This window comes from Ascaphus truei, chromosome 5 (assembly GCF_040206685.1).
Source record: "Ascaphus truei isolate aAscTru1 chromosome 5, aAscTru1.hap1, whole genome shotgun sequence".
Lineage (NCBI taxonomy): Eukaryota > Metazoa > Chordata > Amphibia > Anura > Ascaphidae > Ascaphus > Ascaphus truei.
The window spans coordinates 276,660,282-276,684,510 of NC_134487.1; the positions used below are offsets into that span (position 1 = coordinate 276,660,282).

Genomic DNA, 24,229 nt, shown 5'->3' on the forward strand with positions numbered 1-24,229 from the left:
TCTATAGCACAGTGGTGCGCAATCTTTCGGCGCTGCGCTTCCCTCCTTGCTCGCGGCCCCACTCCCTTACAACCCATTTAAAGTCACATCCCCTTCCTCTTTTGAAACAGGCTCTGGCACACCCCTTTTTGAGCCCAACTCTCTAGCTGTGCATCAATTGTATCTAGTGACTGCCCACAGACCTTTGCATCTTTGGTCCTCTTCTGCTGCACTGACAGCCATTTAGTCAACCCCAAGCCGAATCATCGCAGATCGATCACAGGAGAACTGACTTTTTTCTTTTCTTAATATAATATAAGGCTATAATAATGCAGTACGTTACAAAGCAAAAGAGCAACGTTATATAAAGAGGCGAAGCTTTGGGGGATTGTTAAAATCGATCAATAAGCCATATTAATATACATTAGAAGGCGGATATGACCCACGGTATCTGATTCTTTGTTCCCTGTGTGTGCATTTGCATGCCATTTCCCAGAATGCTTTGCAGCAGTGGCAGCACTGAATGCCAGGAGATAATGGTGAAAAGCATGTGAATGTGCTCTGAAGTGATATTTTCATGCCCTTCTCTTAGAACGTTTGTGATTGCTTCTGAACACCTTTTTATGAGCTGGCTGGTGTGGAAATAAAACAGTTGTTTCTATTTTTGTGTGTCCTGCAGCTCATTTTGACGCTCCGTACGGGTACCGGAAGTTTGAAGGTTCAGATGGGTCCCGTGGGCCGAAATATCCCAGTAACATCACTTACTACTACGACAACATGAGTAGTTCGGAACTGTACAGCGTGGATCAGGAGCTGCTGAAAGATTACATCAAACGGCAGATGTAAGTTACCTCATGTCATAGAGAGCTGGACTGAGCGTAGTGTTTGAGCAATGCACCGTGTGTGAAGCAGTGATTTGTATAGTCGTTAATCGGAAGCAGCAACCTATACAATTTGTTCAGAGCAGAGTGAATCATCTGTGCTTATGTGTGTATAAGCTTGTTTGCGACCTGTTGGCTCTACTACTGAAGGAGGAAAACGTACAGTAACTCTGCCCAAATTGACCTCTTATTCACCCTAACCAACCCTGTGTAACATGTAAACAATGGTCGCTGGCCAAACAGTAGCTACGCGCCTTATGGTGAATGGAGCTTTGGGCTGCATCTTGTATCAAGGCGTGTGAGCAGTGCCTCTAATTTCTGGTGAGCCATGTAACAAGATAAGAAGCTCCATTGCTACATACAATATGACTAATTACATGGTTAAATACTTATCTGTTTTTCTTCTCATAAGTGAGGGTCATTTAGTTAAATTCTTTGGCCAAAGCATTTTAAGCTTGCAAAAGAGGGGATACCCTGGCGTGGTTTTCAAGTCCTAACACTACCTGGAAATGTTCTTTAATTCTCTGATGGAGAAAGAGACGGCTCATTCACAGGACCTGCTACTTAAAAGTGGGCTGGGTAAGCTTATAAACATGGAAGCGGAGTCACACCCCTCAAAACAATTGTTGCCATGGATATGCATGTAAAGATCTGCAGGAACCTTCTTCTTTATCAGAGATAAAGCACTTGCAGTGCGTGCTTGCATCAGAGTGAGCGGAAGCTGTATAATGGAATGGCAGCCGACTTGTTTCTCAGTGTCTCCCGATTTTATTTTGCAGAGAATATTACTTCAGTGTGGACAACCTGCAGAGGGACTTCTTCCTGCGCAAGAAGATGGATGCGGAGGGCTTCCTGCCCATTGGTCTGATTGCCAGTTTTCATAGAGTGCAGGCTCTTACCACAGATGTTGGGTTGATTGTTAAGGTGAGCGGGAAGCGGCTGTGGACACTTTCTTTGGACTAATCTGCAATTAGCCACGTTGCTTTGAATTTTTGGCTGAAACCACAAATAGTACAGACCGAGGTAATCCTTGCAGGGACTCAACACTTTGGTGCTGCTGTCTATCCAGGGGTCAGCTTCACAGCGCCTCTGCTGCATTGTGATGACATAAAAACAGTGGCGTAGCCACTGTGATGAGGCCCCCTGGAGTGCCAGACCTCATAAGCTACCTCAGGAGTGTGCGAACGTTTCTGTCTGCGCCCCCTGTCTGCTCTCCCCACCTGCTCGCACCCCCCGCAACCCTTACCTTGTCTCTGACTTCACTAAGTTATGTGACCCCCGCAGCGTAATTTTAGGCCGCGTTGCCATGGCGACGTGTCACCAGAAGCCGACGGAGACAAGGTGAGGGAACTTGGAGGCCTTGCATGCTCCCCCGGCATTTAATTTAAATGTATTGGAGAATTGGGAGAAGAGCGCAGGGCTTCTGTGAGCGCCGTGCCCCACTGTAAAGTTTTCCCCTTTCTTTGCTCCAGGCACTAAAGGATAGTAAAGTGGTGGAGATCATTGATGAGAAGATCAGACGGAAGGAGCAGCCGAATGCGTGGCCACTACCAGGCCCATCTCCTGCGGATCCCTCTCAGACAGACTTCTCCCAGCTCATTGATTGCCCAGAGTTTGTACCCAGACAAGGATTCCAGAAGGAAACCGGTGAGACAAAACTGCACCATTTGTGAACATGTTTCTGTACATGAGGGAGATGCAGTGGCCGAAATTGTGTAGGGGGTGAAACTGGGGCATCAGATGCAGTTAGTCGATGTGGCAACAAGTAGCTGTGGGTGATGCAGATCAAAAATTGTGCAACTATAAATACTGGCCCAAAGGAGTAATGTACATGGCAAAAAAAATGTACTTCGTGTAACAGATATATTTTCCGTTTTGCCCAAAGAATCTGCGCCTGGCTCTCCACGTTCATCTAGCCCAACCTTGGCTACAAAATCTGAGGAAGTCAGTAACCTGAAGACTATGCCCAAGGGACTCTCGGCCAGTCTGCCCGACCTGGACTCTGAAACTTGGATCGAAGTCAAAAAAAGGCCTCGGCCCTCCCCAGCAGGAACCAAGGTAAAGACTTGGCTAGAATGCAGACACTGTTAACAATCCATTTGTGCTAAAGCAGTCTAAGACCATAGCCACCTGTGCTGAAGCAGGGATATCCTGGAAACCTGGCTTTTTGGTAGCTCTTGAGGACTGGAGTTGGCCACACCTGTGCTAGAGAGATGTTTTTTGGTTGTGTTTTTTTTGCAATAGAAGCTGAAAATATCCTTCCCTTTCACCCAAGCGAACATTGACCGATTTAAAACTGTAATAACCTGAAATGTTAATTTTATGATTGATCGTAAATGTATATTTGATTGAATAAGCTGTAGCAACATAAGTCTTGGAAGAAGTTGAGTTTGTTTGGCAGGTGTTGAATACATTTTAATGGGAGCACATGATATTCATGAACATGGATTGCACCAAAGCTGATGTCCGACTTTGTGAAATAAATTTTAAGAACAACGCTCATGTCAGTAACCGTTTCTGCAAAATAATCTCCGTTACAAAAGTAATAAGGTTATGCTATCAAAACATTGAACTGCTCTTTTTAAAAGAAGTTGAGTAACTTGCTTTCTCTTACTAGATTGCTAACTTTTTGTGTTTACCATGCACATTGTGGTCTTATGTAGTAGATGTGGGTGAATGAACCTCTCTACCAGAGGAAAAGCATTACAATGCATTACTCAGTATATGTACTGTATGCTGTAGATGTGGGTGAATGATGCCAAAAGACAACCCATTTCCTCTAGTAAATCTGTTGGAACATGGAATGTTCCCTTGTTCGTTGTTTCCAGCCCCAGCAAAGTTTGGCTTGTACTAACAACCCCCTTTTTGAATAAATCCAGAAGTCCGATGATGCCAAGTCCCCCCAGCAGACGACGCCCCCACCAGTGACTCCTCAGAAACCGCCCCGAGAGCAGGAGGAGCCTGAGGAGCTGGACTTCATGTTCGACGAGGAGATGGAGCAGATGGACGGGAGGAAGAACACCTTCACTGACTGGTCAGACGAGGACTCTGACTACGAGATCGACGACCGGGATGTGAACAAAATCCTCATTGTCACACAGACCCCGCCCTCCCTGCGCAAGCACCCGGGGGGAGACCGCACCGGTAACCATACATCCCGCGCAAAGATGAGCTCAGAGTTTGCCAAGGCTATTAATGACGGCCTGTATTACTATGAGAAGGACCTGTGGACAGAGCAGTTTGAGCCGGAGTATTCTCAGATCAAGGTAGGAGATGGGGATATTATTCCAGTAACTCTAAACCTGTAAAGATATTGTGTGTCTTTCTCTATATCTTTTATTAAGCAATGTTTCAACCAACCAAATAGGGGAGAAAACACCCCATTGAAACCTATTCTTAGGTGAAGTAGAATGTCAGAAAGCTGAGCCATTGTCAAATTGATTTAGACCTTGACGTTTTTTATTTGTTGCTCTTTTGCAACCTGCTTCCCTACTACTCTACACAAAAGTTTATTTCCTTGTTGTACTCATTTTTCTTTCCACTCCCAAGCACAGAGAACTGCCAAAATACCCTATAATGGACCGTTTTCAGTGCTTGTGAGGCAGTGAGTGGACAGTGAGGATTAGCATATACAAGTACTGGAAGGCCCCTTGGTGTGTTTGGGTTAAATGTCTAGTCTTGCACTGTGTTGCTTTGTTTTGCCGTAAGTTACATATCTGTATCCAGCATATAACACGGTCCTGTTAGATAATAGAATAGTAGCTTTTAATGTCTTGTGTCCTGTATCCCATTTTTGATTCTCAATACTTCACTCTGCTTGGGTGGCCCGATTTGAAACTCATATGGTAACTTCAACAGTTTCATACGTGGACTGCTTTTATTAGAGGTTAAAATCCTCATTTGTATTGTTACCCTGTTTTTATTATACATTTTTAATTTCTGCCAACTAGAGCATTAAAAGAACTCTTGAGATCTGGTCAGAGATGATGTAATTACCATGACTTTTTAAGTATTTACTTTCAAATTTGCATGCATGCTCTTGTAGTCCCTGTTACGCCTTTCAACTTATTGGTCATATGAAACACATTTGTTCACCTGAGTATTGACCATTCTGCTGATGTTTGTGCAGGTTAGTCATCTGGTTTCTCACATGCTAATCTCTGTCACACAGCAGTTTCTGGAGCTTTTGCCTTCCTCGCTTGATAAATTGTGATCCCTCTCTAAAGAGAAACCCAGAATGTGCTATAAAGCACAGCGACCCTCCAGGGTACTTTGTCCTGTGGTTGTGGGGAGAACTCTTTTTTTTGTAAAGCCCACATATTTTTATATTCTGTCATGGGCTGCAGTGTGGAGGGATCTCTCTTCCCCGTAAGTTGTCTGTTCCCCGTGTTGTGTATCCCAATGGGGACTGCATTTGTATTTTCCTGTGTTTTTAAATCCTTGCCGTGTTGGGGGGAGGGTCATGCCACCTCCGTGGCCACAAATTCTCTGCCCCTCGGCATGACGTGACTGCTCTCCGGAGCAATAATGTGATCATGTCACTGTTCCAGCCTGCTGGGCCGGGGAGGGGAACCACTTCAGTGTGGTATGCCATTAGGGCACTTGAAAGGGTTAAAGGGATTTAAGTCCCCAGCAGTCCCTATACCATGACCACTGATGTTCAAGACCTACTCCGTTCTGGCACTTTTGGTGATTGGCCTCCAGCAGCTTCACTGCATATGAGCCAGTGATTCGGACCACATCACTATGATGCACAACGTTCTCCCTTATCCTACGGCTGTCCTGGACAGCGCCCATATTTTATTTTCAGGAAGTGCTATGATTTCCATAGGAATACTTCATCATGGTGCTTAATTGGCCATGGTCCTCCAAGGGAACCAGAGTTCGGGTAAGAATGGGGAGTAGGAATTATGGGAGACGTGTTGAGCATTCTTTGGTGATCCCCGATCCCTTTGCTTAAACTCTCTTGGGGACCGCAGCAAGGGAGGAAAAGCAAGGTTTGGCAGTTGTTATGTCTTTGAACCTCTGATCACACCAGTGTCATTGCATAGTTTGCTTTTCCTAGGAAATACATCGTCATTACAATGGCTGCTTTGCAAGTTTGTATTTTTAAAAGAAGGTAACCAATCTTTCAAAAATGCTTGGACTTGTACTGGGCAGCATATGTACTCACGGTTTGCTTTCTGAAACCTTCTTTTCCCAATGTAATTATTATTATTATTATTAGCCATCCCAGTATCCCTTCTTAATTTATTGCAATGTCAATTTTCCACCCAGGTTGCAGTTTTCATTATGGGAAATCCTGGTTACATAGTCATTGTTTTGTTATTTGTATAGTAAGGGAGGTGGGTGTATTGTGCTCACTGGAAACTTTATAGAGATTTGATTGAATGATTCTGAGGTTAGTTCTGAAGGGTGGTTATTGGGTGGTTGCTTTTTAAACAATAATTCATTGGACTTCTTAATTTCTTGGGTGTTTCTTAGGCTGCACTTATAGTGCCAGCGATCGCGACCAATCCGTCGCTCCGCACCTACTATAAGCGCACGAGAAGGCTTCAATACATTTGTTTTGGAGCGACGTCGCTGTCGCTGGCACTTTAAGCGCAGCCTTAAGCTTTTGGGAACTGCAAGAATTCAGCGACCAATTATTAATCACCATGGCAATTATCCTACCATTGAAGCGTGTAGTTATTGCATAGTTTGCAGCCTGGCAGAACCTGGCCTGTAAATAATTAAATGACGTACATTGTTAAGCTTTATTATGAAGTGTTGGTCACACATTAGGACGATTTAGCAACCAAAACAGTGTCCTGGATTTCCATACCGGTTAAAATTGGCCTTTGTAATATCCGATTATAGGTGTGGATGTGTGTTGGGCCTCGGCTATAGTGGAACGCGCCTGCTTCCGCGCTCCTCGGCGCAGGGCAGATTTCCTTTCCTGCCGCCAGAGAGAGGCTACATGGAGGTGTCGGACGGCGCGGCCGTGACGTCACGGAGCTGGTTTGCCCTCATTGGGTGAACCAGTCACGTGACCCGGCCCGCGCGCTGGAAATACAAACTTGTTTGTAGCGGAAAGCGGCCGGTCTCCCCATCGCGCATGTGCGCACGCACTATACGCAAATGCATTGGCGTCGTAGTGTTTGTTTTCGGCACGAGCTACGTAGCTTGCGTTGTCTCGGGCACTATGGACGCAGCCTTATCTGAAGGCAGTACATGATGCACAAAGACTATTTTTGAAAAACACAAGTTTTACCGCATATGTTGGTTTATGGGCTCAAAACAAGGCATGATTCTGTATTCTCAAGCCTGGAGGAACAGGGTTTGGGTAAGCTCCCTGTTGTACACCGTCCATGTCAAACCTTATTAATCAGTAGTTTTGCTTGACTGGTGACCTTATATGCAAAATAAGATCGTGCCAACGCTCCTCATCAATATCCACCGTACAATTTTTATTTAATACAGCAGTCTAATGGGTTGTTTTTTTAATGTATTTCTAAACCACTGCAGCAGGCTGTGCTGGGAATTTTTGTTTCTTTTTATTAATTTGAATGGGCATGTCTTCCGGTGCATTATTTTTGCTGATTTACCATTTGGAATTGCTTGGTTGTAACAGGATTCACTTAAGAAATCTTCTTAACTTGATTTTATTCAAGTATCCGACTTTTCAGCCGCCCACTGGGCCTTTTTTCAAGGTACAAAATATTATTATTATTAATAATCTTTTGGTACCATGAAAGACCCCATGGAGGGTCAAAATGTTGGCGATACTCAACACCATTTTTTTTTTTTTTTTTTAATTCAAGAAGATTTTAGGAGTGATACTTGTTACATCGAAGTTCAGTTCTTCTAATCCTCTGGGGATTAACAGGACTTTCCCTGCACTACAGAGCCCCTCCAGTACTTGTGTATATTTTGATTTATCATATAAGAGCGTGCCACTTTTTTTTGCATATGACAGAATTACCATTTGGCATCACGTCTGACATACCAGCATTTCGGGGAGTTTAAAATGTCCGGTGTCATTAATGCTCGATTAATCTCGCGTCTCCCTTTTCTTATTTCAGCAAGAGGTTGAGAACTTTAAAAAGGTGAACATGATCAGCCGGGAACAGTTTGACACCTTGACTCCTGAGCCTCCTGTGGATCCAAATCAGGAAGTTCCACCGGGACCCCCACGGTTTCAGCAGGGTAAGCACGTAATTCATAAACTTGAAGGTGCATTAGAAGGTATCCATGCCACCATCAGTGGAAGTGAACATGCTGCACCATGAAGCAATACAGCGTATTTGTGTTCTAATCACTTTTTTAAAGACAACTTTGCATCGTACAGTACAGAATACCCTCCGTTTTAATCCTGTCAGGCAGACCTAAAACAGGCCTTATTTTTAGTGATTGAACTGAGAATCTGAGGCTTTTCTCCACAAGTCCTGAGTGTACTTTCCTCATAATGCTTTTTTACATCCCAACGTTTAGTATGTGAAAATGGAGCAAGACATCTGCAGATTTCCTCTTGTAAAAATGAAGGGAGAAAAAATGCTCTGGATAACCTTGCATTTCCTCTTTAGTTATGTTATATTGTACGTTCTTTGGAGCTGTTCCTTAATTGTATTACACGGCTAAATATTAATTATATGAACAAAATGGAGTATTTGCTTCCTTGTTGTAAAGACTCGCCTTCTAGTTATTATCTCAGAATCCCTATTTATGAAATAAATTGTTAATTGATGCAGAAGTCTAAAGTCATTTCCAAATATAAATACAACCATGAACTGGAAAAGTCTACATGTGGGTTATAGTCTAGAATCAGCCATGCTCCTCCTTTACATCCTCCACAGTACCCACGGATGCCTTGGCTAACAAGTTGTTTGGAGTTGCTGAACCTTCCACAATCGCTCGCTCCCTGCCGACCACCGTTCCAGAGTCTCCGAATTACCGCAATGCCCGGACTCCACGTACCCCACGCACGCCCCGATTGAAGGACCCAACGCTGACACCAAGGTTTTACCCAGTGGTGAAGGAGGGACGGACAATCGATGCCAAGGTAATAATGTTTTAATTTCCCACCTATGTGTGTGCCAGGAGAGGGTTGGTCTGGATGTGGGAGCACATTCCCCCTGGCGGACCTTTGCTGTATGAAACGCCACTTGTGTTTTACAGACGCCGCGGAAAAGAAAGACACGTCACAGCTCTAACCCACCCATGGAATGCCACGTGGGGTGGGTGATGGACTCCAGGGAGCACCGACCGCGTACTGCTTCAGTCAGGTACGGAAGGGATGTTGTGGTGTGGGAGAAAGGAGGTGTTTTTAAGGAGAAGACCAAGGGGATTAAAGAGGAGTGATACTGTCCACAAAGCTAGAGGTGTGGATGGGGGTTTCGGGTGAAACAGTGGAGTAGCACGAGCAGGCGTATCCTGGTGGTCATAGATGGGGCTGTTGGGTAATAACTGGAGGTTGGAAGGGTCCAAGGAGACGCCGTACTAGTGGTAGGACCTCCCCCATGTTGCCAATTGCATTTCACTCCCTAGAGTCATACAAGCTGCTGAGGGCAGCAAGCAACACATCTCATTGCGCCTTTGTTACAGCTCCAATGCCAGTCCATCGGAAGGAGCCCCAGCTCTGAGCAACTATGGATGCACCCCCCAGTCTCTGCCAAAGTTCCAGCATCCTTCCCACGAGCTGCTAAAGGAGAACGGCTTCACGCAACACGTTTACCACAAGTACCGCCGACGCTGCCTTAACGGTGAGGGATCATAACGCTGCTGTGGCCACTTGTACGATGTGTCCTGTGTGTGGTCTCACCTTTTTTTTCCCTCCTTTGTCCGAAGAGAGGAAAAGGTTGGGCATCGGCCAGTCCCAGGAGATGAACACGCTTTTCCGCTTCTGGTCCTTCTTCCTACGAGATCACTTCAACAAGAAGATGTACGAGGAGTTCAAGCAGCTGGCTGTGGATGACGGCAAGGAAGGATACAGGTCAGTGGTGCACTAAGAACAAGCAACTGGGTCAAGTACGTATGGAAGGGGAAGGTGCCCAATTCCCCTAACTGCAATGTAATGTTTTACATCTCTTTGCACATTTATGCACAAAAACAAATGAAGGGTAGCTAATAGCCTGTAAAGGGAGACCAGGACTAATACCAGGAATCAGTATCGCCAGACAGAAACATAAGAGTTTATCAAATTAATTTATTGCAAAAGTATATCCACAACAGTACAAATACACAGACAACACACACACACACACACTTAACTGGGGATACCCTTCAGGCCTAGTTTTAGGGACCTTCTTGCATATGTTTCCCTTGTTCTGCTTCTATAAATAACATATAAAACACAGAATAATACACTGTATTGTTGACAGTAGGGGTAATGGCAGGCTTAACCTTTATTAATCGGATTGTAGATGTAGCTTTGGGAGCGCAGATCTCACCTTATGTGGAACAAAGAAATAATACAATAGTGTAATAAGTTCCAAAATGTTGTGACTTCTGGGTATCAGCCAAAAATGGGGACTCGCACTTTCCCAGCAAATATATCTTTTATTAACCTTTATTAAGGCAGAAGTGTCAGACATATCTTAATGGTCTATAAACCAGACTTGTGGCATATTCCTAATTAAAACATATTTGCACACTTAGTGTTCATTGCATATCTGTTCTAGAAACCCCGTAATACACATTTTAATGCTCCAGATTAGCCGAAAGCATCAGCCAGCCTTGTTTTGTAGCTCTTGTTCATTAGGGGCATGGGATCTAAGCATCTGAATTTGAAGTGATGATCAGACATAAAAAAAATGCTCTGGTTTTAGTGAATTCCTACTCCTTTTCAGTTCCTCTTCTGTATGCAAATAAAGCCCAAACCTGGTACTCAAGGGCCCTACCCAGGCAAGATATTCTTACAGCCAATTTGGTTTGTAAGCAACATGAGTATAAAGACCTAGCAGGGTTTCTGTGTTAGAATAACCCTCGGCTCCTGTTCTGCAGGTACGGCTTGGAATGCCTTTTCAGATACTACAGCTACGGGCTGGAGAAGAAGTTCCGATTAGACATATTCCGGGACTTCCAGGAGGAGACCAGAAGGGATTATGAAAGTGGTGAGCCTTGTTTTCTCCCTGTCGTTTGTCCATTCCTCTGTGACTCCAGGTTCTGCCAGGCGCCATTGGAGTGGTAGTGCTGTATGCACAGCTTTGAGATTTTGCGTCTTTTGGCTATACCTCAAATTATCATTTGCATTTGAGTAATCACAGAGGGGTTTATAGAGCAATAGCAGGGCTTGGTTCTAAACTACATTGTAACACAATGTATATCGCAGTGTATAATATAATAGTATATTATTATGTATTGTGTGTGTTTATTCTCAGTCCTCAATGGGACTGGCCAGTCGTCTGGATGATTTTCCTTGCTGTCCTTGTTACTGAAGATCGCTGACACCTGTTATCCCTGTGTCTTCTATATTAAAGGTCAGCTGTATGGACTGGAGAAGTTTTGGGCCTTCTTAAAATATTCCAAAGCCAAAAACCTGGAAATTGACCCGAAGTTGCAGGAACACCTGGGCAGGTTCCGCAGACTGGAGGATTTCAGGGTGGATGTAAGTACATCATTTGGAGATGACTGAGCCTACTAGTGGCTATTTTGTGGGGGAATTTAATCTAAATGAACATGATTGCCACCATTTATCACTCATTTTATTCCTGACCGACACATACAGCCTAACAAAATACTGTGTGTTCTGTGCCTTCTTATCTTATAACCTTGCGTGTAGTTTGATTTGCCTGTATGATAAAGCAGATGTTTAAATCAAGTAGCAGGGAAATACTGCTTTCATTGGCAAAGGGGCAGCAGCATGAACTATAGTTACTATGTAAAGTTAATAGAACTAACAGAAATGATGCATATGGTTTTATTTTTCAAAAGTGTGTGGTGTGTGTTGTGTGCGCGTGTTGTGTGCGCGTGTTGTGTGCGCGTGTTGTGTTCCTTCCCAGGACGGACTGGTGCTGTAATAGGTTTTTTTTGGGTTTTTTTCCCCCTCCCTATTTCTATTTAAATGATGCACTTGCTGTAAGTCTCATTTATTTATTTTTTCCAGCCACCGATGGGAGAGGACGGAGGTTCCCGGAGACGCCCCTCGCTTTCAATGGGGGAGGGTAGGAGGCGGTACCCTTCCCAGTCTTCAAGTAGAGGATCTGGTCATCAGGCGCAAGTTTCTTCATCCCACAACTCAACGAGGGAAGAGGCCAAAGCCCAAAGCCAGCCCTCCATTGCCACGCTGGATTCCCAAACTCCGGGAGGGGGAAAGTAGGGAGTATAGCGTGGAAGAGAATGAGGGGGAGGGGGGGGACTTGAAGGAGACTTCCTGGGGGTTGGAGGGGGAAGTATGTTTCACAAGCAGATTGGATCCCCTCCTCCTTCCACATGAGGTAATTCTGCAAACAGAGACTCCAGGTGCTGGAGCGGATCAACTGTTCCCATATCTTTCATGCAGAGGTGGCGGCTGCTCACCCTAAAGAGGAAGATATCTTCGTTTGATTTAGGGATATAAAACTTAGTTTTTATTTTTTTAGCAGCAACCTGGAGGAAGGGGCTTACTGAATGAGTTGAGGAGGGAGAAAAATCTTCAAAAAAAATTTTTTTTTTTCCTTTTTAAATTATTGATTTGTGCCCTCCTCTGAGCAAAGATTACCTTGGTGGCGGATTAATGAGAGCAGGACTACTCTCTGCTCTTAGGCTGCAGATGGCAGACATGCAGAGCGTTGCTGTTACAGGCTTGGGAAGAGAAAATGGTGGGGTCATTTAATCATGTGTGTCTTTGCGTAAGACACACACCCACCTGCCTTGAAGCCATTGGTTTTTCAGATTGGATTCTGCAACACCCTTCCTCTTGAGTATGGCCTTTGACTGATTCTTCCTACTTGGACACCTTGGAGAAGAACTTTCGGGAGTCTTACTTGGGTGGCGTTGGTTCCTGTGGCTTCATGTCCTATGAAAAGAGAGAAGTTGGGTCTGTACCCATTGACATGCTCAGCTCACAGCTTCAAGACAACCCTGTTTTTTTTTTGTTTTTTTTTCAAAGATATATATATTTTACTTTTTTTTGTTTTCTCGTTACTTCAGACTGTGAAAAAAAACTACAAAAAAAACTAAAGAGCAAAGACTGCAAAAAAAAAATCTTTAAAAAAAATAAATAAAAAAAGACTGCCTTTATTTTACCCTATCCCCTTTTAAAATCTATCAAGCGATTGAGAAAACAAAGATTACAAAAAGTTGCCTTATTGTAACCTTGGAACTCGCAGAAAGCTGCCGTTTTGGGAGGAAACCTGCAGCCAATCAGAAACGAGCACTGCTGCAGACTAACGAGATCACCAGGCCACGCAAACCGTGCTCAGGATTCTTGCTGCCGCTTTATTCTCTGAAGAAGACTGTTTGGGGGTACCCCCTGGGGTAGTGAAGCCCAATCGGTATATAGAGAACTGTTTGCCACTAAGTGTAGACAACGGATGAGAATATTTGATGTTTTTCGTTTTGTTTTTTTCTGGGGGGAAGAGTTTAAAAGATCAGGTATTTACTATGCCAAGGGTTGCTTGTGTTGCATCTGCTGTGTCACTTTGGGGCATCTTCAGGGTTTGAACCCTCCAAAGGTTGTCAAGTATTTCAGGGCTGGTCATGGTGCTATGGAACGTAAGGGGCAGATACATTTAGTTATCATAGGAGTGGTACACAACTCATTGTGTAACAAGCCTCTCCTGCTGGGTTCATCATATCACTGCCACAATGCAGTCTGTTGGTCTCTTGAATACAGGTATTGCCAATCTTAGAGGAAGCAAAGTTTGGTGGGTCTCCAGGGCATAGGAGGTTTTAGGGTTTCATCTCCCACATCTTAGTTGAGTGGCTACAGTTTTGGGAGGGAGGAGTACTACCAGACCCTACAATGTGACTTCTCACCACCGAACAAAAGGTGTCAAGGACGCAGGTTCTCTGGAAGGAATACCCTAGTGATAGGGTAGTTTTCATACAGTACCCAGGACAAGAGAGCCTTATGGTTTTCCAAATTGCTATACATATTGTAGCTGTATATGTGATTTGCAAAAGTTACCATACAGCCCTTGCTAATGCAGAATTTTGCATTCCACCGTCCCCTTCCACATGAGAGCATCAACTCTAACACTGGAGTGTTTGTTAAATGCATTCGATTCCTGCAATCATAGGGGTATTGTTAAAGATCAGGCCTAGTATCTTTTGTACACCAAGTCACGAGTTTCCATTGAGGTATCTGCATTGCCGAAAAGACTGAATTAGGGCTGGATCCTTGAGGAAATCTTTGAGTTACACATCACACGGGGGGAAACTGAATCACTCCGTTTGTTAATTTCCTGTGGTTTCATTTTTCACCATTGCTGGTGGGTTAAATGCCAGCTTGCCCCTTTTTGCCCTACCCACATGGTAGAGTGCCTCTTCTTTGTGGGGAGGAATTGGAATAATGCCTGCCTACAACTCCTCTTAAGAATTCCTTGAGGACTAGACTGCTTGAAGACAGTGTCTTCATTCACACTACCCCTCCATATTTATGCAGTTGATGGTTGAACTACACAACAGAACATATATCTTCAAAATATGTATAGATATATATCAATGGTTAGCTGCTCACATCTTCTACTGGCCTACTATTTTATATTGATGATAGGCAGTGTGTGTTCTGTGGTTTGTTCTAAGTTTGGGCATCTCCTCCCTCACCTTCTGGGCATCAGATGGGGTTACCTTGCTTGGCTACACATTGCTAGTTCTGTAAATGATTTGATGACTCCAGTAATATTCACCATTTCTGATGCCCTCCCCCCCCGGCACTGCTTGGGACCTTGCTACCTAGAATTGCGCAGAACTTGCTTCATGCCACCTTACTACATCCTGTCTTCTTCCTTATAAAGCCAGCATGTACATCCAGATATTGGTGGCATATCAACTGCTACTTGGTGAGTTGAATCGCTGAGTCCACTGAGGGAAGGTGCTGAAAGCGGTTTTCTAGATCACACCTGGATCCATCACAAAGAAACAAACACTTGGCTTAGAGGACCCAAGGACCTGTGTGGCCTTTATAAGGATCCTACCTTCTCCCCCCCCCCACAAAACATTTGCCAACTCTCAGATTTCATATGCCTACAAAGGTCACTGATTTTGACATTGTTCGTGCAAGCTGCTGCCCTTGACCATGGAATGCTACATAATCTTGCCCGTTATGCTAAGATCATTAGATCATAAGAGGACAGAAGAAAAATATTTAAAAAAACAAAAGAAAAAAAAAACAAATGTAAAATACTTGAATGAGCGCTTGTATTATAACATTAATATTATTCAGAGTACCCATTCTTATTGCGTTATGATTTGCTTATAGCTGTGCTTTAGTCATTTCTTGGTAATTTGTGGTAATTATACTTTTTCCTTTTTAATACAAAAAAAAATGTATAAAAATAAAAACCTTAAAAGACCCGTCGTTGTTCAATATTTTACCAGTTACTGAAAATATATATATTTTTTTTCCCGTCTTTATAGAGGCAACATAATTTTCAGTGTAGTACAATGGTAATGTGAAAAATGGCAACTAATGCATTAAAAAGTACATTCTGGTACAGTAGATGAGGACCACATTTCTCTCCCCCCCCTCGCCTCTTTATGGTTTGAGGCTTCACACCATTAGGCTTTGGTCCCGCTGCGACCCGTTACTAACCAGCAGGGGTATCCTACCGAGCCGGTACCATTCCCCCCTCACTGCACGGCTCACTACGCGCTGTGACGCGTCAGCCGCCAGGGTATGCAAGAGAATTGCGTGACGAGCGGTGACTCGTCACATGGTGCGCTGGTGAGCCAATCAGCTGGGTCTGGAGTTAGAGGCAGCTTCCCCCACCTCCAAAAGGGGGGGGGGGTGCGTGCGTGCGTATATATGTGTGTATGTTTGTGTTGTAGGGGGGGACAGCACCGAGAGCCCTCTGCTCAAACCACACCCCCCCATCTCCATACAGACCGCATATAGCGGTCAAGTGCCTCTCCACGCGCCGCCTGTCTGCAGTGCGGGCGCGTGGTCTGAGGCAGTGGGGCCTTAGTCATGGAACTGAATCTTTTCTTGGCCTCCCGTGTGGTGGAGGCAGGAGGCGAAAGTGTGAACATCACGTTGTTTTATGCTCTAACATGTCGGTTACCAGGGTGCTGTGACGAGGGTTGGATAGATTAGAAGCGGATGTTGAGGGGCAGGTAATTCTAGAAATGAGGCAAAGCCTGGGTCTATGGTGAGTGGCAGACCAGAGAAGGCATGAAGGGACATTATTCTGAGATGGCATCTAGGTTACATGAAGTTTTAGGTTCGTGAGTTTTTTTTGTTTATGAGGATATGGACAACAAATGTAGGGACTTGAGCAGGGAGACCGTAGAAGACCAGGGCCGAGCATCTTGAGTAGATTAGAGGGGAAGACCTGCCAGGCACAAATTATATTCATAGAAATGGGAGTTAATCAGAACTTGGCCATTCTCTGGACTTAGTGCTGACTCAAACATTATTGCTGAAGGGTTGAGATTTGGTATGAGACGGAATTATGTGGGAAACAGGAATGACTCCTATTTGACAGAAGATTGTCTTTTGTGGTAAATGAAAATGTTACCTTGGGGTGTGTTTTGGTGGGTGAGAGAAGATATGGTAACTCTGTATGCTGTGAGGCCGCTTCTCTGGGGTGGAGAATATGTCAGTTCTATTCACTGGAACTTCTCTCTTCAGTGCAGAGAAGTAGCGTCAAAGCATATTTATTATGGATCAAAGACAGGGCAGCAGGTTCAAAAGGATCTGAAAGAAAATCCAAGTGTGTTTTTGGTTTACTTATCCTTGAGTAGTCTCCACTCCCGTTTATACCACTCCGCGCTTGAAACCGCAAAGGAAATGCTAGTCTACAGAACTGTTTATTTTCACTGGCTATTACCATTTAATGATATCACAAATGTTAACACAAACTATTCAATTTAAGACTGGTTCACAACATATTACAACATTGAATTAAAAATAGGAAACACAATGTAGCTTTAGTCTGGGATTGGCAATGGAAAAGGGTACTAGGATTAGATTACAGAATATCCGTATAACAAAAATTACAGGTTGGGATACACTCGGTGCTGATACAAGGGATCAGTTAATGCTGCATCAGGGTGCAATACTCGCGTCAACACTTTAGTTAATCCCCTCCCCAATATTATCTTATTTTAAGGCTTTAATTGTGCATTAATAACATTAGCAAGATTTACTAACTGCCTAAAACGAAAAACAAGAGCCTCGGCGGTGTTTGATGACAAATGGATGTTCCCTCCTCCACTCACCTTGCAGACATTTTCAGAAAGTGCCAAGTGCGCCCACTCCTAAAAACCAATGCTAGAAATATCTTCTGTCTGTTCTGTGCACCTTAGAAACAAGTCCCAGAAGCCTTTGCTTCCATCTGGCTACTTCAGGTTGTCCTATATTCCTCTTGTTTGAAAATTTACATGAGTTCTCAGCAACAGCACCTTTTGATGCAAGTTTTTTGGGGTGCAAAGAAGCCACGTATTGTGGATACCACCATTTTATAACCACGCAGAAAACACAGTTTACCTCTTGTAGTGATTTTAGTGCTATAATTTACTTCAAAGTGCAAGTACTCGGCAATTACTTGCGTCAGTACGATTCAGAATCTAGTGTCATACTGGTAAATTCAAACCAGCTCCAGTTTTCAAGGTCAGGTTTTGTAGATATCCCTGCTTCAGCACAGATGGCTCAGTCCATAACTCGGCCACTGATTGAGCCACCTGTGCTGAAGCAAGGATATCCTTAAAACCTGACCTTGGTGGCTCTTGAGGACTTGAGTTGGCCACCCCTGAAGTAAACTGTCAAGTCTGAAGTGTGGTGATGATTCAGACTGGTCTGTATGATCTTATGCTATTACCCCAAAGTTATTAATAGATCAGCAATTGCAATATAAGGACTGAATCGTTGTCGTATTGCTGTTGGGAAGTTGGTTGGCAGATATATAGTGTCTCTATACAAACGTTTACCAAGCCTTAGAGCAGAAATAAGGCAGAACTACATCTGGGGCAGCCATGGAAATGGCCTAGTTTGGGGCCTAATTATTAAACTTTTTTAACTTTTGGAAATGTACAGCTGTGACAGACGTTATCGCAGGATAATGCACCACCGCAGGCGCAAGTTTTAATGTGTTTTCGTGCAATTCCCTTAGCCGCAAGTTGCAAAATCGTGCAAGAACGTCTGCTGCATCTGCAGGTGGTGATTCCTAAATGCTTATAGGGTGTAAAGAACAGGTAAGTGATTTTAACATGCCTGCAAGACTGAATGTATAGTCAACCTATGCATTGCTGCGGGAGTCTGAAATGCATTGCTGTCCCGTTCAGCATCTAAGGGTTTAAGATGATAAGTACAGTAAGGACCTGTGAGTTCAGTTGTCATCAAACATCTTTTTCAACAGTTCACTTTTGCAGTACTTTGCAGGCCCCACCAGCACTGAAAGTGCTTGCCCACTAACTGGACACTGGTGTCATGGTAGCCCTGCAGTAAACCACACTTGAAAAAAGTCTGTAGGGAAGGAGTGGAGCTTGGTCACTTCCCATCGCCGAGGCTCCACATGCCGACTACTGGGATTTCTTGGTGGTTTCAGGGATGGTTGAGGATACAGGTGTGAGGCTCAGTAGTAAGACATGTCTATCGTAGGCCTGTGTTTGCTTGAACACTGTATCTGTTCCATGCAGCCGGTCCAACACTCCAAGCACACCGAAGCACTGGTTAAACCTGAAACACAAGCACGGACCGCGTCAGCAGCTCCTTCCTTGACCCACTGATGTCCAGGGTCAAAACATTTTTAATTTGACCATTAACGGTTTTAACTTCATTAAGGAGTAGCAGCCACAACATTGAAAGTAATGTTCAATACATCACAAAACCTCAAACATTAGGTCAGAAATGAAGACTCCCTTAAAAGGGGGAGGATTATTTTTTACTGTTGTGGTAAGTATATACAGTGTATGTCAAACCGCAGTTAAGTATTGTTTATCAACGTTGATTTGAGACCTGCAAGTCGGACATCTTTTTTTTTTAGACTAGCAGTCACCCTTCTTAATAAAGCCTCAACAAATTTCATAGAGGGACATACATGGCATAGAAACGCACAACCTCATATAATTCATTATACATGCATCACGCACATGCACACAGGCATATCTACATGACTTGTAAAAGAATGGTGGTTAAGGTTGGTCATCAGGGTATATACAGGTCAGGTTATCTATGACTATAACCTATACTTAACCCAATTGGCCAAGGCTAATTGGCATTTGGACAACTTGCTTTGTTATGTATTGTCGAGAAGACCTGGTCGGTGGGTGACCCTCTATGTCAGGGTTTCCCAAACTTTTTTTTCCGTGACCCGGTTATTTTTTGAACATCTCCTTCGTGACCCACTAAAAATTTTATCGCCTATACTGGCCTATAGGGCCTGCACAGACACACACACAGCCACTGATACACACACACACAGCCACTGATACACACACAGCCACTGACACACACACTGATACATACACACAGCCTCTGATACACACACACGCAGCCACTGACACACACACGCAGCCACTGACACAAACACGCAGCCACTGACACACACACACGCAGCCACTGACACACACACACGCAGCCACTGACACACACACACGCAGCCACTGACACACACGCAGCCACACAGATACACACACACACACACTCGCTCTCCCCTATACCCACACACACTCGCTCTCCCCTATACCCACACAGACACAAACAGTGAATTACAGGCAACGACGGATGTGAGTGACTGGAGAGGGGGCCAGGGGCACTTGGGTGGGAGGGAGGGAGGGGGCCAGGGGCACTTGGGTGGGAGGGAGGGGGCCAGGGGCACTTGGGTGGGAGGGTGACCAGGGGCACTTGGGTGGGAGGGGGACCAGGGACACTTGGGTGGGAGAGTGGGATGGGGACCAGGGGCACTTGGGTGGGAGGGGGACCAGGGGCACTTGGGTGGGAGGGTGGGAGGGGGACCAGGGGCACTTGGGTGGGAGGGGGACCAGGGGCACTTGGGTGGGAGGGGGACCAGGGGCACTTGGGTGGGAGGGGGACATGGGGCACTAGGGGGACCAGGGGCACTTGGGTGGGTGGGAGGGGGACCAGGGGCACTTGGGTGGGTGGGAGGGGGACCAGGGGCACTTGGGTGGGAGGCAGTGACTGGGTGGGGTGACTTACCTTGCCGCCGGACGCTTTCCCCTGCTGCCCCCGATATCCCCTGCTGCCCGGGACGGGAGGTGGGCTTGGGGGGACGGGAGGTGGGCTCGGGAGGGGGTGCCACGGGAGGTGAGCTCGGGAAGCTGGCTGCGGGGGGAAGCGGGCCGCAGTAGGAGCTTGAACTTCCCCCTCCGTCCCACGTAACGTGCGGGACGCAGAGGAGCTGGTACTTCCTCCTCCGTCCCACGTTGGGAGCGGGGGGGAGGAAGGGAGCGGGCCCTGCGCAAGCGCGCGGGACCGCAGGGGGAAATCGCCGGCATTTTTTTAAAATTGAGCAGGGGGGACGGGAGACACCGCGCGGCCAGCCTCGCTGCGACCCGGCAATTTTGGTGCCGTGGCCCGGTGCCGGGTCGCGACCCACCGTTTGGGAAACGCTGCTCTATGTCAACTGGAATATACACATAATGGACTTCTGATTTACGGGGATACAAAAGTTGCTGCAAAACATTGTGCCCCTGGCTGTTCCTGCTCTCTGCTGTCCTGGGCATTCATAATCGGGTCTTCCACCCCCTCTAGCAGTGGCTGCTTATTTTTTGGTAGCCTTCACATTAACCAAATTCATAATTGTTATTGCGTTAATTTCAACCCCTTGTGTCCAGCCGTGCAATGTGTTTCTGCCCTCCCCTGTGGGATTAGTCAGTGGTCACTCCCAATGCGGCTTACTTGAGGTGGTGAAAATCGTGAAACTCTGGGGATGGGAGGAATGGCAGGTGGTATCCGCAGTGTGAGATAGTGGTGCTGAACAGAGCCAGGCAGAACCACAGCATGATGGTTGCCATGTGGGATCCCATCAGCATGGGACCCACCATGGGGGGCAGCATGTTGGAAAACTGCAGAGACAAAGATAACAAAGGTATCGGATAGAGGTGACCATTAGGGTCCAGACTGTAGAGTAGATCAGATTAGTGCTTCAGATTCTATCAAATGTTGTTTCTTACATTTCAAGTTAAGTTAACAAGAAAGAAAGGAAGGAAAATAGGTACACTAGGCTCGTATTTAATGACTGAAGGCACTTCCATCATATATTAGTAGCTTATATCTCAAATAAGAGTAGTAATCTTGTGCCAAATATAATATAAAGATTGTACCAGTACTCAGGAATTTGAGGTCTTTGTATAGAAATCTGTATGCTTGGAGTGTAGCACCGGCATTTTAATTGCAGTCTGTACATAGTAAAAGTTGGGCTCCAATCTACCAAACTCGATGTACCAATGTGTAAAACTACCAGACTTCAAGTGTTTAACTGATGCAATAACAATGTTTAAAGTGTGTTATGGTTTGCAGATACAATACAAAGTGAATTAATTTCCTATTATGGTTCAATGCCTTGCGCAACCTCAGCCTTGCTTTTCTTCATTAGGGATCCTGATGAACAGTCTACGGCAGGGGTGGAGAGTCCAGTCCTCAAGGGCCACCACCAGATCAGGTTTTCAGGATATCCCTGCTTCAGCACAACCACTGTGCTGAAGCAGGGATATCCTGAAAACCTGACCTGGTGGTGGCCCTTGAGGACTAGAGTTGCCCACCCCTGGTCTAGGGACAGTTCTTGAGCTGAACACTACCATAGCTATGTATTTTGAGTTTAGCTACATCCTCGTGCATATTTCAGGAATGAGTCCTGTGTATTTAAATGCCTACTTCTAATTATAACGGGGGAAACAAAATGTGTGCGTGTGAGCACACACACACATACTATATTTATATATACATACACACTAAAATATATATATATATATATATTAATATTAATATGTGTATACACAGTCAATTCCACATTTTTTCGTCACACTGAGTTTCTGCACCTTTTTTAAGAGACCCACAAAGTTTATACAATGATGGCAACGTGCCTCCCCCCAAAAAGCAGACCATATGCGTAACCGTTGTCCTCTGCCCCCCTACTTACAATGTGCTCCAAAGGATGCGCATATAGTGACACCACTCCCACTGGGGCGGTCCACTCGTGGTGCTTCTTGTGGATGTGTTTGTATATACTGGGGTGATGGAACAACCTGCACCAGAAACAAGAGAGAGAGTTGGAGGGACACAGGCTATAAATCGTTCCTAACAATGAAATCCGTGCACAGAGTTATCCTCGTAAAGATTCACTGGAAAACTAACGCCAATTTATCTCCACTCTCTTACTGCCACTGGGGCTAGCGATGCCTTGGTCTGCAGAAACCTCACTGCAGGTAAGATGCTTATTAAAGAGGCCTTTATGATGTGCTTGAGGTCTGGGATTAATCATATTAAAGATTTGGATAATCGTAAACAAATGAAACCTTTCTCGCTGTATGAATTTGGTATCCTTCCTAGGCCCAGATCCACAAAGCTCTGTTATGTCGGGGGTCATACAGGATGTTACAAAAATCCGTAACGCACATTATGTTATCCCCAAAGTTAACGGCAATCCACAAAGCTAATTACATGCTTGTGGCCTGTGCACAAAAAATGGCCATGCCCGAGATACCTGGGATATATGCTAATAGGATATGCAAAGTATAGTTTAATTACTTATTTTAGTATGTATCTCTGGTATCTCTAGGTGTGCGTTTTTTTTATTTTTTATTATTGAACTAGACATTTTTACGTATGACCCAAATAATACATTGTTCAATCTCAGAGCACTGTTGGTAGGCGTTGTGACAGGGAACACCTCTCTTGCATACCATTAACACTAATGTCCTTTATAGCAACACATGGGCCTGTTATGTCATTAGTCAGCTTTGAAGATGGCTATTGTTTGCACTTAATGCGTTTACTTAAATTTGCGTTTACGTCTCATTAAATGAATAACAGAGCTTTGTGGATCTGGACCCTACTGTTTATTTTTGTTACCGGCCTCTCCATCACCACTTAACTAGCCTCTCGCCACAACCAACACTATACAATTTTCAAAAGCGTTTCTGTCATACTTCACTTGTTGGCCAGCTTTTATTTCCGAATGCGTAAACCTGTTTATGGTTTATGAAACCGTGGGAGAGGGTGATTTGACTGCACAATTGATCTGGAGCAGGGATGGGCAACTCCAATCCTCAAGGGCCACCAACAGGTCAGGCTTTCAGGATATCCCTGCTTCTAGAGTTCTGTTTCAGAACAACTAAAACTTCCATCCTTTAAAATAAGATGTCTACAGAAAGCCGTTCGCGATGGTGTTAGACCCCCTAACATCTACCGAAAATGTCTCCGGTTTTCTACTTGTATCAATGAGGCGCTATAGGTCCCTTGCTAACATAATATGGTGTCTTTGCTTCAGGATAAAAACAAGGTCTTCGATTTAATAAACAAAATGGTCAGGACCTCCCCGGAAGTCTTGATTTTGAACAAACCCATTCTTCATCTTTTAATACAAGAAAGTACCTTGACCAAACATATCCTAGTGGCTGTCAGACATACTATAGCCCAGTTTTTGAAATCTCCTGATGCTCCCTTGACACACTTTTACATTCTTACTAGAATGTAAAATTGGCAAGGAATTCCAATGCATTTCCAGTGCCATAAAGATATGAGAAATCAAAGATGTCTGCTTCATTGTGGCTCTTGTGAAGATTATAACCTGCTTTAAAACCTTTTTATTTGGTTAAGAACGCCTATAATTATATTGTGAAATTCTGCGGAACCCAACCCTCTAACAGCACCACTGAGATCAGATGCATTGTAAGGAACCCCAATCCTTTTTATTAGCATGTCTTAGATCAGATACATTGCAAGGAACCCCAACCCTCTCTAATAGCGGTGCTGAGATCAGATGCATTGTAAATTCTTCTGTATTTGGTACAATTTTAAAAAGACCTGAAAATTGCAGGGATGCCTGCAGAACCTAAGGGTTACCCTTTAGAAAAAACACTGCTCTAAAGGATATTTGTGAGTGTCAAAAGAGGCCTAAATCCTGGGACTCTCCTGGCTAAATCGGGGCATCTGGTCACCCTACGACTTATTTCAATCTAGAGTGGGGTTTGCTCTCACAAAATCCCACAATTTGTCCGGCGTTTGGTGTTTTCCACCCATGGGTATTTAATATGGCAGCCACTGGGGCAGGTCATATGGGAAGATCCTA

At 44.7% G+C, this 24,229-nt stretch overlaps 2 protein-coding genes across 4 annotated transcripts in view; one reads left to right on the forward strand and one right to left on the reverse strand.

Moving 5' to 3' along the window:
* The window catches only part of LARP1 (La ribonucleoprotein 1, translational regulator), a 55,981-nt gene extending 40,646 nt beyond the window's left edge, over window positions 1-15,335 (forward strand). For both annotated transcript variants that reach the window (XM_075602153.1, XM_075602154.1), the window contains exons 7-19: window positions 659-821; window positions 1,640-1,784; window positions 2,333-2,507; window positions 2,746-2,918; window positions 3,740-4,126; window positions 7,925-8,048; window positions 8,696-8,901; window positions 9,018-9,124; window positions 9,444-9,601; window positions 9,687-9,831; window positions 10,842-10,951; window positions 11,318-11,445; window positions 11,944-15,335. In XM_075602153.1, coding sequence (XP_075458268.1) covers window positions 659-821; window positions 1,640-1,784; window positions 2,333-2,507; window positions 2,746-2,918; window positions 3,740-4,126; window positions 7,925-8,048; window positions 8,696-8,901; window positions 9,018-9,124; window positions 9,444-9,601; window positions 9,687-9,831; window positions 10,842-10,951; window positions 11,318-11,445; window positions 11,944-12,156 — 2,234 coding nt within the window. In that variant the 3' untranslated portion in view covers window positions 12,157-15,335. The remainder of the gene's footprint in view (window positions 1-658; window positions 822-1,639; window positions 1,785-2,332; window positions 2,508-2,745; window positions 2,919-3,739; window positions 4,127-7,924; window positions 8,049-8,695; window positions 8,902-9,017; window positions 9,125-9,443; window positions 9,602-9,686; window positions 9,832-10,841; window positions 10,952-11,317; window positions 11,446-11,943) is intronic.
* A 1,454-nt stretch (window positions 15,336-16,789) lies between these two features.
* The window catches only part of FAXDC2 (fatty acid hydroxylase domain containing 2), a 33,233-nt gene continuing 25,793 nt past the window's right edge, over window positions 16,790-24,229 (reverse strand). For both annotated transcript variants that reach the window (XM_075602156.1, XM_075602157.1), the window contains exons 8-10: window positions 22,079-22,184; window positions 20,839-21,005; window positions 16,790-18,657 (exon numbers count right to left, since the gene is read on the reverse strand). In XM_075602156.1, coding sequence (XP_075458271.1) covers window positions 18,501-18,657; window positions 20,839-21,005; window positions 22,079-22,184 — 430 coding nt within the window. In that variant the 3' untranslated portion in view covers window positions 16,790-18,500. The remainder of the gene's footprint in view (window positions 18,658-20,838; window positions 21,006-22,078; window positions 22,185-24,229) is intronic.